The 18,841-nt window shown below is 34.5% G+C and overlaps 1 protein-coding gene and 1 long non-coding RNA gene across 2 annotated transcripts; one reads left to right on the forward strand and one right to left on the reverse strand.

Annotated features, from left to right (window-relative positions):
• Positions 1-623: 623 nt before the first annotated feature.
• LOC145611275 (dihydroorotate dehydrogenase (quinone), mitochondrial-like) lies at positions 624-11,073 on the forward strand. Its single transcript, XM_081666589.1, has 11 exons — positions 624-814; positions 1,075-1,157; positions 3,513-3,836; positions 4,621-4,876; positions 7,251-7,331; positions 7,417-7,524; positions 7,606-7,635; positions 9,061-9,198; positions 10,108-10,145; positions 10,262-10,361; positions 10,572-11,073. Exons 1-11 carry the CDS (start codon positions 635-637, stop codon positions 10,644-10,646), a joined length of 1,413 nt encoding a protein of 470 aa, XP_081522715.1. The 5' UTR covers positions 624-634; the 3' UTR covers positions 10,647-11,073.
• Positions 11,074-15,037: 3,964 nt separating this feature from the next.
• LOC145611617 (uncharacterized) lies at positions 15,038-18,841 on the reverse strand. The gene is made up of 2 exons (XR_014106416.1): positions 18,578-18,841; positions 15,038-15,458 (listed from the first exon to the last, which is right to left on the reverse strand). It is a non-coding gene; the product is annotated as an uncharacterized LOC145611617 (long non-coding RNA).

Below are 18,841 nucleotides of genomic sequence, written 5' to 3' on the forward strand. Positions count from 1 at the left end.
TATCGTAAACTCACTCGTTGACCTTCACTCGCAAAATGCCTACACTTAACGTTTACTAAACGTTTTGATCAAATATGATCACTGTAGCAATTAGGTGAAAATATTAGGGGCACCACTGATAATGAAAACTTAATAAGGTGCACCATTGATAAAAGTCAAATCTTTAAGGGTACCAGTGATAAAATCCCAAAAATCTAACTACTTTAAAAAAGCCAACCCCAGGCCCCATAAACCCCCGGACCACCCCCACTCCAACCACAACCAGCCCAACACCCTCACGCCCTCACAACCTCACCCAACCAAACACCTCCACCTTAACCGCTTACGCCCGCCATACCCTTACCACGAACCCCCACCCAGCCTTGTAAGCCTTGACCTTAGACGCGCACCGAGGTCTGATCCGCTGCAGTCTGTCAATTCATATTTAAATACAGCAAGTATTCGATTATTTCGATCCTTGAGTTGTTGGCGTAATTTTCACGAGTGCATTGTGTAGAAAGTAGAATACCCACATCTCTTTTAGGGTCGGATTAACTATATTCTAAGCAGTCGGGTCAACTTGAACTGAGCTACGGAATACAATCTCCTATTTGCAGCACAATAGTCGACACTCGACACCTCCTTCCTCTCAACAATGGCGGTAAAATACATGAAGCTACCAAAAAGGGCACTCTCCCAAACCCCTTTCTTCAACTCCCTCTTTTTTCGTCGCCATTTTTGCGACAAGGTACGAGGTTCTTCACTCGACAACTCCGAGGTTACTGCAAGTGTCACCTCCGCCGCCAAAAACTTCCATAAAGTTGACCCTTCAAAGGTTTTTATCTTTTTATCATCCTATTAATTTCAATTGGAGTTTCTCATTCTCAATTTTGTGATTAATTGATTAAAGTTTCGCTAATTGCTCAATTCAATTTTTACTGGCATTATATTATAAGCGTTGATAATTTATGTTTAATTTTGTTTATTATAGTTTTGTATGTTTTGTTGTTGAATTTGAATAAGTTTAGATTACAGATCAAAATTAATTCGTTGTTGAGTTCTTATTATACTATGTTTGTTTTTGTTGATGTATAGGGAAGATTATTGACTGGAGCAACAATAGGCTTAATTATAGCTGGAGGAGCTTATGTTAGTACGGTGGATGAAGCAACATTCTGGTATTTTGTTTTCGATTCATCGTTATTTCGCGATGCGATATGTGTAGCCATTGTTAACATTTTGGTGACTTGAATGTTTGGTAAAACTTTAATATTTGTTACTAAGCATTGATAATACCATCTGTTTGTAGCATGAAAGGAATGGTAATTGGAAAAAACATTGACCTATAGTTTTGGAAGGCAAAACATAGTGTCTTTAACTTTTGTTCGACTTTTCTACTCACACTTTAGTTGATTTCTTTGAGGCTTTCGGCTTCATATGACATATAGTCTTGATAGGACAATGTCGCTTACTTTTACGTTTTAATAGCCTTGATTCGTGGATCAGTTGGCAATGAATAAGATATCCACATAGTGGCCGGTTGACAGTCATAGGAATGTGATAAAGCTTCCCACTTCCCAAGATCTTTATGGAAAATAGGTCTTTGAAGTGCTCATATGCCGATTATTAACTTTAATGTAATTTGCTAACCTCATAGAAAATTGCAAAACATTTCTTGTCATAAGTCGAAATGGTTGCAAATAAAGAGTGATTTTTTGGCAAGGGAACAATTGGAATTGTTGCAATACAGCTTTCAATGTGTAGTTGGATTGTCATGTGTAATTGATAATGAAGGTATTGTGAGTTTGATGAGCGTGTGGGAGAAGTGAGATTTGATTGATTGATAGTGAATTTTTTTTTTATCTTTGGTCATTTTTTAAAATTGGTTTCTTTTAGTTTCAAGTTAGTTTGCGGGATGGAAATATTCCCAGGAGTTGGTTCTGTTGAGATGTTTACACTTTACAGAATGATAACCTGACATTGTTGCATTGACAGTGTCAAACAGATTAGGCATTTAGCAAAGCTTGCAGCTTTAACATAATTTACCTTGTCAAACATCATGTGAGTTGGCAACAATATGATTGTAAGGACAGCGTTCAAGTAATTCACAAATCAATCAATAACAGAAATCAAGTTTTTTTTATTTGGTTATTTGGTTCAGCAGTCTTCAGTATTGAGTCATGTGGTGTTGATATTTGGTTCGCGGCTTCACGCGATCATGGTGGATTACAATATCATCTTTTATTGGGAATGAATTGGGCATATCTATCGAGTCAATTTTCAGATTATCCTCCCTATGTTGAAGTGTTGAACCACCATATGATTGACCTAATGACCTAATGACCTCTGCATATTGGCTTCCACCCGACACTGAAACTTCGAAGTTGTCTGATCTCTTAATTGTCATCAGATCAGAAGAACTGTCAGAGGAGATATCTTTATCCAAGACCAGAGTGATGTTGCTTAATTGAACCTTTTCAGCTACCAAATCATATAAATTACTATCAAAGTTTCTCGATTCAGATAATGTGCTTCTTAAGTCATTTGTTTCCTCAGCTGTGGGCCTCAATGGGAAAGTCTCTATCTGCACATCCTCAGTTGGAAGTGTTGAATTAGTTTCTAGTGCACCTGTACCTTCTGATTCCTCACCTGCTTCAAAAGTCTGACATTCTGGTGATCCTTCTGCTAACAACTTATCAAGCTCCCTGACGTTTCATTAATCTGCACATGATTTACAAAATGAACACTATCCCTTTCAGTCTTTCACTCACATTGAAATACTGCCCATTGCTATTCAAAGGCACCTCCTCCAAACTTGCCTGTTCTTGATGATCTGAAATAACAAGGTTTTAAGTCTTATCACTTGTTGACATACATGCCACCTTAACAGCATCTTCCCCTATTTTTTCAGTCTGGTGTTCAGTAGAGTACAGAACAACATCCTAATCGAAATGTCTAGTAGATTTCCCACTGTTGTCTATATTGAGCACCATAGTTTCCTTTTATTTCTTGACTCAATAAACCATTTTTGAGGTTCAGAAGAAATTGTTCCCAACGGATAATCAACCGCAAAGGTATCATCTTTTTGCTCTTCATAATTAAATTGTCCAGGACCCAGAACCCAATTTTCTTAAATTATCTCTCTAACAATCTCCCGAACAGTATAAAACGAACCCCCAACCTCTTTTTAAGTTAAATTCAGAGATGGAAAATTCCCATTATTAGAGCTCTGATATCTGCAAGCCAGTCAGCAATTATTTTGAAATAGCAAAAATCTAATTTCTCAGCTCATACACTTTTAACATATAAAAGTAATGTACCCTACTTCAACCAACATATTCCCCCAGTCCTTTTATACTTACAATTGAGTAAAATGTTGTGTGAAATCAAGGTTTTTTTCTAAACTTATGTGTTATATTGCCAAAAGTATATAATGAAGGGAATTACTGCACAGATTCTTGACATTTGTGTCTGTTAATAAGTGACTCAGACTACCTTGTCATCATTATGATAAAAGCTGTATTCTTCTGCAGTGGTTGGTTGTTTTCAGCGACAAAACTTGTGAATCCATTCTTTGCCCTATTAGATCCAGAGGTTGCCCATAGATTGGCTGTCTCAGCTGCTGCTCGTGGATGGGTTCCTAGAGAAAAAAGGCCAGATCCTTCCATTCTAGAACTGGAAGTCTGGGGAAGAAAGTTCTCCAATCCAATAGGTCTTGCTGCTGGATTTGATAAAAATGCTGAGGCTGTCGAAGGTCTGCTTGGTCTTGGTTATGGCTTCGTAGAAGTTGGTTCTGTTACTCCTGTTCCACAGGAGGGCAATCCAAAGCCTCGTATCTTTAGATTGCGGGAGGAACGGTAAGTATAATTTTGGAACAATCTGCGTCACATGCTTTTTTTCATGAATCTAGCCGATCCTTTCTACCTTTGATCCTGCATAAAGAGGTGTATAAGAGTGAGCACACTTTTTGGGTGTGTTTGTCTGTTGATTTCTGCATAAGTACTTAAATAGATATACATTTTACACCGATGTACACCCACATATGCACATGCACGCTTACATCCTGATTTATCAATAATGCCTGTGATATAATTACAAATTAATTTTAGTGATCAACTATAGTTTCATTTCATTTGTAGGGTTACCTGTAATCCAGTGTATCATCACTTTTCCTATGAACAAACAATTATTAATTTGAAAATTCCCCATTCTTGTAGTTGATCTTTTTATCCAAAAATTGTGGCACTATAGTAAGGTGAATCAGCTATAATCTTCTTAGGGGTTATGTTTATAGAAACCACCCAAAGCTTTAGCAAAGCCTGCCTAGTGTCTATTGATATAAGAAAAAAGGGAAAGTTGGTGTGGACTTATTTGTCCTCATGTCATCCCTCAGCTAAACCCGTATAACCATAGCCCATTACTTCCATCGCTTATTGTGTTAAGTTTAAATTTGAGATGCGTATCATTATTGTTGGTTTGAGGCTGGCAAATTAGGAGAGAGAGCCTGAATAGGAAGCCATACATTATGTTAACTTGTTAGGTAATCATAAGAACATGTGGCTGCATGGGCTTCATATAGTTTCTTGGATACATGCAAACATTCTCTCTCTAATATATTGCATTTGATTGACATATAAACAGTGCAATCATCAATCGCTGTGGTTTTAATAGTGAGGGTATACAAGCTGTTGCTAAACGTTTAGGTGCACAACACGGCAAGAGGAAGTTAGATGAGAGTTCTAGCACTTCCCCTACTGCTAATGATGGGGGGAAACCAGGAGGAAAGGCTGGCCCAGGAATTCTTGGTGTCAACCTCGGCAAGAATAAGACGAGTGAAGATGCTGCTAACGACTATGTACAAGGAGTGCACACATTATCCCAGTATGCAGACTACCTGGTAGATATTCTTTTGTTTCTTACTTGCTTTATGTTCAATAATTATTAAATTTGTTTCCCTAAAGTAAATTTAGCTACTGTGAGTCCAAATTTCTTTTAAAGGAGCTACCAAATATTCAGCCTATATAAACATAAATTTACAGATTGTGTATATACCAACTTTGTAATGAGGTGGCGTTCATATTCATCCATTTGCGACAATATCACTAAAACACATGTTTATATAAGCATTTACCTAACTAAGCTTTGAATATTCTATCAAAATAGTCAAAAGAACAAGCTTCGGCCTTCTCAAAAGCATCTTGGTGTTGAATTTTGCAGTTTGTCCCATTTAGATTTTATAAAAATTTCCAATGCATATAGAATTACACAAATTTGTGCAATATTATGGTGAAAAGCTGATATTTTGAAAATACACGCTGATAAGAATCTAACATGATCCCACATGAATGTGTCTTTTGATAAAGTTTTCTTTTCATATCAAATACTCTAAACAAGTCAACAAAAAAAAAAAAAAAAAAAAAAGAAAAGAAAAGAAAAAAGAAGGATGTAGAGTACATATACTACCTCTATTCTTTGGCTCTACTCAATTGCTGTAGATTGTAGGTTACGCAAATTTTGAAAAAAGTGTTAAAGTGAGTAAGAGAGATTGTAAAAAGGTGGATAGGGGTAACCGGGTAATTAAAAGTTGAATAAAGTAAGAAAGAGTGTAAAAAGATTTAATTATTGTGGGTTATGTGGGGGTAAGATAGTAAAGGCCTAATGGGGGGGATATGCCTAAAATAAAATTAAGCAAGTGGGTAGATCATACAAGAATGAACAAAAATGAAAAATGCTTTGAACAAATAAGAATTGGGAGATTATTTAAGGTATAAACTTTTATATATATTAATAAAGCTACGTACTAACTTATTTACTGGTTTACTTTTGTGATGGGAAGTTGGCCAAATGTTGTTTTGGAATATAAAACCATTATAAGTTTTCTCCAAAAAATTATTTTAATAATTTAAATATGTGTTCCTCGTGGACAATGTCTATACAAGATCTAACTTGAAGAGGCCCTAATCATAGGCTGAACATATCTAGGGATAGTCCATCCTTTTGGCTTCCCTTTAGTTGATAATGTAGAAACATGTAATTTTTCCTTTTTTTGAATTTGCTAGCAACAATGTTTTTGGGTGGTCAAGTATTGAGTTTAGCCATTTTTCATCTTAGGTAATTCCCTTTTATGATCTACAATTAAAGTCTTTTTGATAAATGTTTTTGTAATAGTTTTTTTTTTTTTTTTTTTTTTTTTTGCTGTGTTCGTGTACTATTTGTCTATTTGGGATTACTTTTCTTTTTTCTACATTGTTTCCATACCTATGTCTGTTTTAATGTAATCTAGGTTATGTAGTGTTTTATTTTTAGTCTATATATTTAATAATGGTTTCAGCTTTCAGATTATACACACCCTCCATTTTTGTATAGTTGTCGCCCTTGTCGGGCTTTTCCCACTTTCATTTCTACTCTATGCACATAACCCACTTCGACCTTTTTTTTTTTTTTTTTTACTAATATATATAAATACATTATCTTGTAAAATGTTGGATTTATCTCAATGTATAATTTTTAGCTTTATACTAATTTGTAATTGAAGATATTAATGATTAAAGTTGTGCATTTGAAGCTTTGAAAGTCAAAGTGAAACAACTTACCAGAATAACTAATTTGTAGTATCACATCAAAATTGGTCATACTAGAATTTTGATGTGATACTACAGAATTTTGATCAAAAGAGTCTGTATCTGAAGTCCATTATATCTCTGTCAGCTAGTACCAAATGGTTGATTGTTTCTAGTATCTAGGGATGCAATTAATCTGTTTGCATTTTTATGTTGGCTTCATAGCAGTTTGAAAATAACTGTAAAATTTTGTGAAAATAAGCAATGTATTATGGTGTGGGCTCGTCTTGTTGATTGAAGGAAGATTTATTTATTTATATTTTTTAATTTTTTAAAGCCATGTTCCCTTTGTTTGGCCAGTTATCCAAAGACTGGGAAGAATTTACTACAAAATTTACTTTGGTGACTTCCTTTACCTGGTGCTTTATTAATTTTTTGTTTGCCCTTTCAAAATGTTGGTACATCTTGTTGATTCTCTTGATCCTGTTTCTTATGTCTTCCCCCCTTTCTCTCCCCCCCTTCCTTTCCTTCCTCCTTTGTTATCAAAATAAAGCATTAGTTACTCTTTATATTTATTTTGTTTTAATTGTCTGTCACAATAAAGTTTTAAGTTTTAGCTGATATCACAGTATGTTGATGGTGGTGTTAGCTACCCAAATCTGTTTATTGTATGCAATTTCTGTGAATTTAAAGTGTCCTTATTTTAATCAGGTGATCAATGTTTCATCACCAAATACACCTGGACTGCGTCAGCTTCAAGGAAGAAAACAACTTAAGGATCTCGTTAAAAAGGTTTTGTCTTCAGATCCTATTTTTATGTCTACGCATTGCTTTTACTAATTTATTCTACTAACTATGCTTGTGGAAAGTCATGCAGGTTCAAGCTGCTCGTGATGAAATGCAATGGGGGGATGAAGGTCCACCTCCGCTGCTTGTGAAAATTGCCCCAGACTTGTCTAAACAGGACCTTGAAGACATTGCTGCGGTACTTGTTTGATTGTGAACTGTATACTCTTTGTTAAGTATCTACATACTATATTAAGATTCTATTTCATCCCTTTCCCAGGTTGCGCTTGCTCTCCAAGTAGATGGACTGGTAAGCTTTCTTCTTCATACTAAGTTATCATGCCTTTACTTACTATAAAATGGTATATTTTCCAGTCTCCGTTGTACATGTATATTGACTTTTTTTTTTTAATTTTTTTTTTAAAAAATAAATTTTTTGCTTGGATTGAAGAAGGTATCCTTAGTTCAAGTGGATTGATAATAGGATAATAGAGTTTGCAAGCAAACAAAATATTTTATACTATTTTGGAAAATTTGTTTAAAAAAATCTTTTAAATGCTTCATTTTGCAAGAAAAAACCTTTTAAACGGATCTTTATTAAAAAAAACCACCACGATGACATTTTTTGTTTAATAAAACTTCCACGTACTTTTCCGGCATTGACCGCTCAACTCAGGCGTTTGACTCCTTATTTTCCTTTATTTGCACCCCTCTTATTTTTCCCCTCTTATCCCCCCCCCCAAATTCTTTCCCCTGTATACTCTCTCTCCTTCTTCCATGAATCCTCAACAGTTCTATCAAATCAATTTGGGTTTCTCTCTCTCTCTCTCTCTCTCTCTCTCTCTCTCTCTCCCCTTTGCTGCTCGCCATTAATACTTCAACAATAACATAAGGTAAGTCTAATTGGAATTTGGAATTAGTATAAAAATTGGGGCTTTTTTAAGACAAGTGAGAAACTCACGTATTTACTGTTATCAATGGCCAAAGGAGGAAGAAAGGGGTCGTTTGGATGCAAACTTTGATGGATTGTTGAATTTGTTGAGTAGAAATGTTCAAATTGTTGCCCTAATTTGTTGACTTTCTCCGATTTTGTTTTGTTTTGTTTGGTAAGACAAAGAGGAAGCCTGAAAGACCTAAGAATAGCAGGGGAAAAAATAGATTAAGAAACCCTAAATTACCTTTCAATTGTTTTGATTTGGGGAAGTTTGCCTTAATTTTTTTTTTTCAATTGAGTTGGGGAGGCTTGCCGTAGAATAGTTATAGAGGGAAAATTAGGGAGCAAAAAAAAAAAAAAAAAAAAAAAAAGAGGGAGTATTACCCAATAGTAGGCTGCAAGTAGGGAAAATAAAGAGTCAACGCCTGAATTGAGCAGTCAATGCCGGAAAAGTGCGTGGAGGTTTCATCAAACAAAAAAAGTCATCGTGGTGGTTTTTTTAAACAAAAAATCTGTTTAAAAGGTTTTTTCTTGCAAAATGAGGCATTTAAAAGGTTTTTTTCAACAAATTTTCCTACTATTTTTTTCAAATCGAGTGTAGAAAATGTCCTCCATTGGTGTTTGGATTGGAATTTAACTGTATGATTTCTTATACTATGAGAAATGAGTGGCACATATTTGCATGACAGCATGAGCATTTTATGATGTGAACATGTCTAAGATTTGGTTGATAAAATAGATTACTCTTAACTTATAATGTGCTATTTAGTACAATCTTAAAAATTGTCTGGTTCTCTGCAGATTATATCAAATACGACTATTTCAAGGCCTGACTCCATCAGCCAGAATCCTCTATCTCAGGAAGTTGGTGGTTTAAGTGGGAAGCCTTTGTTTGACTTATCAACCAGTGTCTTGAAAGAAATGTATAACTTAACAAGGGTATGGGTACTCCATTCCGAAATCTCTTATGTTATAGCGGGTGTTTTCAACTACATTCGCGAGCCTGCTAACTGCAAGACAACCTTAATGAGATGATTCTTTATTGCTTAAAAATTATCATAACTTCTTTCATAGTATGTATCTTTCTGAAAACTCCCTAAGGCACTAACACATGCATAGGCGTAAGGAGAGTGAATCTTCCACAAAGATTGAATGCGTGTTTGCTCATCATAAAAATAAGACTACAGTAGATTGAAGACTGATTGGTTTTATATCATCTTGCTATTTTATTTATTGTTTCTAACTGTACATTTGCCTGCTTTCAATTAGTTAATTGGTGATCCAGCACCACCTTCTGTCATCTAACTGTTTATAATATTCCTCATCATTTGAAATTGTGAGTGAGCTTGATTTGAGTTCTCTTTCTAGCTAGTTTTAAAGTTCCCTTATACCAGGAAGTTTTATTGTGAATGAATTGTGGCTTGTTGATTCCTTTCATTGCTAGAGAAGTCATAAGAGTATAAGACCAAGCGAAAATTTCATCCTGGCCATTTGTTTATTTTAGGATTTTTCTTCCTCACTTTATTATGTGTATTTTTTTGTATTTTTTGGGGGGAGGATGGGGTGCTGTAGACCTGTAGTTGATGGTGGGCTTATGATTATTTTGGCTCCATTAACATGCATTGAGCCCCAATTGCAAACATGCAAGCCTACACAGCAAAGTAGCAGTTATATTAGCTAAGCTTGGTTTTGAGTGTATCTGTTTGTCAAGGAAGATATAACCTATGAGCTGTGTTTTTTAGTATTGCTATGTTTCTCAGGATATTTCTTCCCCAACTTCACCCTTGACAATTTGTTTAACAGAACTCCTATTTATTTATTTATTTATTTACTTTTTAATAATTACAGGGGAAGATTCCTTTAATTGGCTGTGGTGGTGTTGGCAGGTTATTTTTTTTAACTCATAGCAGCATTACTTCATTAGTATGTTACTGTAAGTAAGATCATATTTAAGCTTATAAGCCTTTTGATTGATTTTGCAACTCTGTTGTGTTTAAATCAGTGGTGAAGAGGCGTACAAGAAAATACGTGCTGGAGCTACACTAGTTCAGCTATACACTGCATTTGCCTATGGAGGACCTGCCCTTATTCCACGAATAAAGGTATATTATTGCTTTAGCCACCATTATGGGTAGTTCATGTGCAAATGAGGTGCTATGTAGGTGCTTGGATGTGAGATCTGTCCTGCTTCAGCAGTGATTATATTAGCTGAAGAGCAGGGCCTTTTTGGGGTGCACCCAAATTAGTGACATGCTCATATTATCTTGATGTTAAAATATTCTGTTTCACATTCATGATGATCTTATCCTTAGGCTGAATTGGCTGAATGCTTGGAGAGGGATGGATACAAGTCGGTCCACGAAGCTGTTGGTGCTGATTGCAATTAAGTTCTGAGCAGGCTAATTGAGTGCCAAGAGAGCTACCTTAACCTGCTACTTGTGACTTTCTCAAGAGTTCTCATGGAGAAGCAAGAAAGTTCAGCGAGTCCATGTTGCTGAGATTTGGAAGTCGCTCTCAGACAAGGGAAACTTTCATCAAGTGATTGATTGAATACACTGCGTATATTAATTTATATTTCCCCCCACATTACATGGTTTTTAAGCCCTTGCTAAAGGATGTCTGTTGGATTTTCCTTCAACTTTCATTTTGTTGGGTTTGGGGAGTTTTGCTGCACCCGAGATCTTATAAATGGTTAATTAGATAGGGATGTAAGAAAATTTTTGATGGTAACATGTAATGAGTATTATTTCACTGGAACAGTCAGGAAGTGTAAAGTTCAGATATACATTTGATTATTTGAAAGTGCTTGGAGCATACCATGGAAGGATTCGCGAAATAACAAGAACTGCTCGTCTTTTCTTTGGTGCAATCAAGTCTTACAACACATTGTTTGAATATGGAAGGATCAAAGAACTTGGTTCCGTAAGAATTGAACTTGGGGATGAATTTCTGTCATGAAAGTCTGAGTTCCTGACGTACCTAAGTAGAAAGTGGTTAAGTATCTAAATAATTTCATGGTCAACAGATAAGGTAAACTGTCTACTTTAGAATAGACTTGGTAGGAGACTTGGATTCTAGTGGCAGACATGCCATGATATTGTCTCCCTTAATACTACGAAAATTTTAGGGTGGAATTTCAAGATTTGGACACAAGCTAATCAGATAATTTCCAAAAGTAAATCATCACATGAAAATTTCTGACAAAGCATACTTTGATTTGATTACTATAACTACTATTCGTTTGATTGAGCTTAGAACGTCCACTATAAGAGAAATGAATTAAATGAAGTAAAAACTTTCCAAATAAGAAAATGGAACAAGTACATAAAAACGGCCGTAAAAGAAAAGTGGTGTAAGTATTTAAAAACGGAGGGAGTAATATACAATACTATTGTACACCCCATTATCTTTTGATCAGTTAATGGGAGTACATTAGATTCTTAGTATTTCAGAAAAATAATAAAAATGTGCTACCATCAAATTTAGTAGAGAAATTGTAAAACAGTGGTGCAAGCAAAATTGGTAGAGAGAAATAATAAAGTGTTTTTCTAAGCTATCCTATGTCCCCGTGGTTATTGAGTTTCTCAGGTGTGCCCATGTTTTTTCAAAATTATAAGATTTACCCTTCAACTTAAGATATTTATTCAACCGTACCCCTATACTGTTAATCCATCAAAATTAGCAGTTATGGGTTCTGGTATCACCGTGGTTTTTATGTTTTATGGTTTTTTGTTTTTTAAAACTATATGATATATTACATTACCCTCCTAAAACTTTTTACATTACTTGTATAAATTATTAGATCCACAACTTGTAATTTTGAAAAAGTATGAGCACACCTTAGAAACTCAACAACTTTGAGGGCATATTTTAGAAAAACCCAATAATATAACAATGTTGTAAGCAAAATTGGTAGAGATGAATAATACTACTTGTATAAGTGGTGCAACAAGTAACTTATTGGAGAAATTTAAGGACATACATACTATAGTTGGACATTTAGATCAATTTAGCTAGTTCTAATTGTTACATAATACATACTTGCCAAACATTAAACATGCAAAGATCAAATTACATTATTGGCAGAGAGAATACAATCCTTTTTACGATCATCAGTAGTTCATGTTGTGAGGCTTCCACCTTCTTCACTCAGCGTCGTAATTTTGTTGCAACGTTTACTTCTTCTTTTTGTCGCAATTGCTTGAGTAACCATGCTTAGTAAACAACGGATGATCTCGACCTTAATCCTACCCCTCTTCGGAGGCAATCTCTCCTTTTCTTTATTTGCATCAGGGCTTGCAATTACCATTGCACCAAAGCTAAGTAGCAAATGCTTTGTAAAGCTAAGAAATAATTAAACAGAACTTTCAACTTTCAACTTGCAAGTAGTGTAGAAAGAAAAAAAAATGGCAAAATTAATTTGTAGTATGATATAAAATGTATCAATGTGTATATATATAACAACATTGTGAAGCTCTAAAACTGTAGGCAAGATTGAATATTGTTTGGAATGGTGAGAATATAGGAAGGCAGAGTTAGCGAATGTAGGGTCTTATGTTTCCTAAATCAATTGCATGTTTAGGCAAAAGTTACGACATGAATAGACTACTTGCACCGTTGCACGTGTGACTTGATCAAATCATAACTCTTTCCATTCTCTTACATTAATCATTTTGAATTTGTTATGTACCAACTACGGAGTACCAAGTAAGACATCATTTGATCATTTTTTGCATGTTAAATGCAATAGTTTGACTTGACTAATTGACTTATACACATAGGAAAAATAAAAAAGAAAACAATTTTAATTAGTATTTAAATCTCTAATATACAAAATGTCTATTAGTAATTATTATTATTTTGTTATCAAGTTAAGCTTGGTCTAGTCGTAAGAATTGTACCTTTCAACCATGGGGTTAGGGGTTCAATCTCCATTAGAGACACTTCGAGGATGGAGATCCCTTATCCTTCCCCATTACTCTCAAAGTATCTAACTCGTAAATATCGGACTAAAAAACCGTGAGGATTGAGGTCATTCTCCTTACCTTAAAAAAATACCTTTACTTTGTTTGTAGATGGTTTTTGCATATCTACATGGTGCCAAAAAAAAAAAAAAAAAACCTTTAACAATTCTATTATTCTGTCATTATTAACGACATTATTATGATTATCTTAGAAATTAATGGGAAAAGATATTGCATTAATCAAACCCAATGTTACTGTCGTTCGACTTTGTTATATGATGAAGAACACTTAATAAGTTAATGTCCGGTTAAGCTCAACTTGTTACAATGCCATTTGAGTCAAATTTCAAGAATTTCAATCTCAAACTAAATTTTACAATTTTTTATTCCCTACAATTTGTTAATGACACGCCGATATTTACACTATTTATTTATATTTTTGACTTATTTTTTACTCATATACGTTGTTGAATTAGTCATAATGTATACTTTCATAATACAATTTTTTTTTTTTTTTTTTTTTTGCTGCATACTCTAAAATGTGACCCTATTTGACTCGACCCGCACCAACCCTTACCCGATCCACACAACAACCAGATTTACTACAGATCGAGTATTAGACAATTTATGATATTACGAGTAGTGAATAAACCTTTTTTTTTAGAACACGCGAGTAATGAATAAAAGCTACGTAGTAAAGACTTGACATAGGCGAAAAACTCTAGTGTGACACTAAAAAAACCTAAGAGGATATAATGTTCGTTTTTTTTTTTAATTTTTTTTTTAATAAATGTTAAGAAATACTGTACTTCGTAATTTCGTATATATGCTTAATAAGACCTAAATTTAAGGAAGTGAAGTCAAAGTCAGCTGTTAGTCTGAATAAATGATTCATGAAGCCAACAGTAATACCATGCCAACAATAGCAATTCCATAAATTACTTGTTCAACCAACAAACCACTTTGTCTCCTTTGAAAATGATTTACGCGTCAACAGATTCGTCAAGTCATTGTGAGAGTCAGTGTTCCATAATCAAACAATGTGAACAAGAAAACAAAGTCAATACCAAATCATATTTGCAATAAACATACTGCTAGTAGTAAATTTTGATTACATGAGTAAAAAAAATCCAATCATTTAACCTTAGATGTGTCAAAATGTCAGGTAATGATTGGAATAGTCCGTCGATATGTTAGTTTTTGTAAAATGTCACGTTGCCCTGACTATAGTAGTAATGGTATAACCGGCAGAATTATGCACATTGTACAAGTAAAACTATATATCGCTTTATTTGCTCATTTGTAGTTCAAAGAAATTAACAGATTTAACTAAAGAAACAATAATTTTGGTGGTACCCCATAGCCCTTACACTACAAACACTGCATTCAATGGACAGGTTCCTGATGAGCTCCGAAGTTGGTACTCAACCAGCTAAGCATGACAGCATAAGTAAAAGATAAAATGGAAGGGTTGATTGACTGCAAGGCGCATAATCATTTTAAAGGGAGTACTACAACAACAACAACAACAACAACAATAACAAAGTTCTAGTCCCAAAATGATTTGGGGTCGGCTAACATGAATCATTTAAAAGGGAATACTGATCAAAAACTGAATTCTACATTATCAGAACTCTGATAGAGGTATAAATCGTATAATTGGTGAACAATGCCATTCAAAAGGCAAACCAACTACTACCTTTGTTACATATTATTTGCAACGATTTGACATAAAGTAGAGATGGAAAATGTCTAATCGTTGCAAATAATATGTAATGGAGATAGTAATAAACATCCTTATAGAACACAGAATATCGTCAAATTATAGACACTGAATCATGCAAGGGATCATGAAAAAGAAGAATACACATAATATACTTTGACTCAGCACTTTAATGAAATTGAATCAATTTTTCTAGCAGCCATATATATATGTAGAGGCATGCATCTAATCTTAAAGTAATTATCACTTTGTTGGAGCAAGAATGGTGTAAATTAACAATAAGGAGATTATCACAATGGCTAAACCTAGAGTAAACCTGGGGCTTGTCCATAACATGAGGTTTGATCTCTCTGTTCTCTTGATTGGATCAACTTCTTCGGATAAAGGGTAGTTTGAACGCCTTGGATTCCAGGTCACATAATTGTTTGGAGAAAACTGTGATGAGAAGCTCTTCTTCCCCTGCTTCTTGAAGCTTGACCATGCTTTGTCCCAATCAGTAGAGAATTTGTCACCTAGAAAAATTCAAGATATTATATTTTGTTTCTTATTTTACAAGTGTACCAACATTTCAATGTAAAGCAAGTCTAGCCCGTTACTATGTCAAGCAGTAGCCATATTCTTGACTAAAGGAGAGTATCTCGCTTGGTGCAGTTAATACTCTTATTAGGATTCCTTCAAGTTTGAGTCCTGCACCAACTACGATTTTAAGGAGCGGGATTTTTCTTATCTTCCCCCCTCTACAAAAAAGGGGAAAGACATGCAAGGGACCTGGCTCATAAAGGCTGTACTGAGTTAAGCCGTGAAGAGCCAGGTCTCTGTTGGGTCCCTTCATCTTTCCTCCTCCATCAGAAATTTAATAAAGAGATTATTTGAATATGAGACCACAATTACTAAGTTAGGGTAAAGACCGGAGAGACTAAACTCTAATGAATGAACTGTTCCATGAAAAAAGCTGAAATGGGAAAGATTATGCAGTTCAAACACATCAAACTAACACCGTATTCTTTGGAATAGACTTTTAATGTACGACTAATCAAGGAGTTAGCAATAAACTCCTGATCAGGTTGAGGACACCAATGTCTAACTGACCTGAAGTACTCAAATAATAATAACTGAACCATTCGATGTCATTGCCACAGTTGCTCTTGGAATAAAAAAAAAAAAAAGCAATATCATCTGAATGCAGAAAATGCAACCTCAATAACATTCTTTTCCTTATTTTTATTCAGACTCAAACAGAAAATGTCATTTTTAATTACTTACAGATATATTTGGATTTTCCAGGAATAAAACATATTTATCAACAAATCAAAAGTTTGAGATGTTCTTGAGAAAGATACTCATCAGAATGTATACTGATTTACTGATTTAGGACACATACAGAGAGGTGATTCAAGCTTGACATCTTTGTACAAAGCTCAGTTAAAAATTAAATATTGCAGCAAAGTCAACATGGAAAAGGTGATGACAATGTGCACTTTCACAAAGATAATACGCTATGTACAAGGTACATAAATTAAGAAAGCGCTTATGATTAAGTCCTTAAATGATGCAAATACAGGATTTCAGGAACAAAGCAACAATCTGACTATTACAAGAATTCCAGATAAGTATCTAGTGGTTTCTTTTCCATTTAATCATTGAGAAGACTTCTTATGGAGGGAACGCGCACCAACTACTTCTCAAATCTCAAGATAGGAAGATATGGAGAGAGCTTCAAATAATGATTCTAAAACCATCTAAACCTATCCTAAATGTACTAAGAAAGAAGGGAATGATATGCAACAATACTTTCTAATTGTATCCGAAATAGAACTCACTTTTAAAATTTCACTATATTTGTTAGGCTACAGTGGACATTCAGAACACCACAAATATACATTTTCAGCAAAAAACTTTCTATTCATCTCTTAATAGAAAACATATAACATAGTCCATTAAGAAAGGTTTCATGCTTCAATGAGCAGGACTTGAGCCCAAAGCTGTAATTCCAGTTTTTCTAACTTGCTTTTTGTGAGCCCAAAGCTGCACACTTACTTTGTGAGTCGAACTTTGAGAAATGGAGGTAGTATTAAACTATATTCCTTTTGAGACTAGAAATTAAGGGTCATTTTTTTTTTTTTTTGGTAATACAAATTAAAAACAGTTTTATGGCAAGTTGAGAAGGTGACATGGAGAAGGCTCTCATGTGTCACAACAAACCTAGTCCAAGTATATCTCAATAACTTAACACTTCTGATAAACCCTTCAGCAATCTGCAGTTTATGCCATGGTAATTGTGAAAGTTGAAACAACCCAACACTTGTTCTCGGGAAAAGCTGCAATTTAGTGGTGGAATAGTCCTGAAAATGTTGGGGGTGAGGTCTTTGCTGGATTGTGAGCTAATAGAATCACAAGGATCAGAAGAAAGACCACCTACCCTTCAATTCATAAAATATGCATCTTATTGACTCTATATTGTATATTTGGTTGTGCTAAAACAGGGAAGATTCTTATTAAAGCGATCTTCTTTAAGGCTGCTCAAAGGTTATCTGATTGATTAAGGTAATTTTTGAAGTAATTCATAGCTTCTGCTATGACAGGTAACTTGTTGCTTAAATTTTAAAGCCCTGCTTTTAGCACAATCTGTTGATATTAAGCTAGCTTTGGTCTGAGTGTTTTAGAGTTCTTATTGTTAATTGCTAAAATGGAATAGACTAGATATTAAACAAAAACTTTCTAGCTCACATACAATTTCTACCTTGCTGTTCTCTAATTAAATTGTTCACTCTTGAACATGTTACAACTAAAAGGATATATAGCAGGTAGCACAAAAGTAAAAAGATAAGTAACCACTTGCTTTATAGTAAAACTACATGGACATACCGCCCTCCCCCACCCCCACTTAAAGACGGAATGAAGATCAATTCTCCAAAGTTCCAATGAAATCCCAATACTATACGAAGTAAGAATTCAAATGCATAATGCGCCAAGACAGTTGACAAGAGGTCAAGGATATGAAGGTCCAAAGGACGGAAATAAATTCTTGCTTCTCCAATTCTTTCTGAGTCTAGATAGAATGCTTTCATCAAGACTCAAGAGACAATCTACCAGCATACTAAGCAAATAAATACATACACTATATAATTGTATAAATTAGCCATCACAATGTATTGCTTAATTATTCAAAATCCACAACCTATTGCCAATTAGCACCCAAGCAATCCCAAAGTTTCAGCAGGATGAAGATGCATGGTAACATAACCCCAAACTCCGGGTCCGATTCATCTATAAGATATGTATCATTTCAATCCACAAAAACCCATTTAGCTTAAGATCAAACCAAAACAACCAACTAACCCAAGTTCATTTTCCAAACCCTCACACAAAAATATTCCTCAAATTGCACTAAACAAGATTAATTTAATGCTAACACAGCTAAAGAAAATGACAATAAATCAACATATAATAGTATTCCTAAGTATCTAAAATATACAGTCAATTCAGCGTCGAAGTATAAACAAACAAAAATGCATAAGAATAAGAGAATATTTGCTCCAAATTAAAGGAAAAGAAATACAAAATTGAGATGGGTTTTAACTAAAAATGATGAATGAAATCAACAATTGAAAAGATTATTTTTTTTTTTTACCAGTTTTATTGTCTTTTGCATCATCATCATCAGGGTTTTGTTGGGGTTGCTGAGAGTTCTTCTTGGAGCAAAAAGTCTTGAATGATTTAGAAAAGTTGAAGGAATTTGATAAGAAGCTGCTTCGTCTTGGCTTTACAACCAAAATATCCATTTTCATCATTTTCTCATTGCAAGTTTGAAATGACTCTGCTAACCAGTGGTTTTCCAGTTTACTACAAGCCACACCTTCAACATCACATTCAACGATTCTTTATTGGTTGCTTA

This window comes from Chenopodium album, chromosome 24 (genome assembly GCF_948465745.1).
Source record: "Chenopodium album chromosome 24, dcCheAlbu1.1, whole genome shotgun sequence".
Classification (NCBI taxonomy): Eukaryota; Viridiplantae; Streptophyta; class Magnoliopsida; order Caryophyllales; family Amaranthaceae; genus Chenopodium; species Chenopodium album.

Excerpts from the sequence above, each read along its gene's own strand:
- LOC145611275 (XM_081666589.1), top strand. The coding sequence starts at position 635 with ATGGCGGTAAAATACATGAAGCTACCAAAAAGGGCACTCTCCCAAACC. Across the intron at positions 7,332-7,416 it reads TTAAGGATCTCGTTAAAAAG|GTTCAAGCTGCTCGTGATGA; the intron begins GTTTTGTCTTCA and ends AAAGTCATGCAG. Across the intron at positions 9,199-10,107 it reads AAATGTATAACTTAACAAGG|GGGAAGATTCCTTTAATTGG; the intron begins GTATGGGTACTC and ends TAATAATTACAG.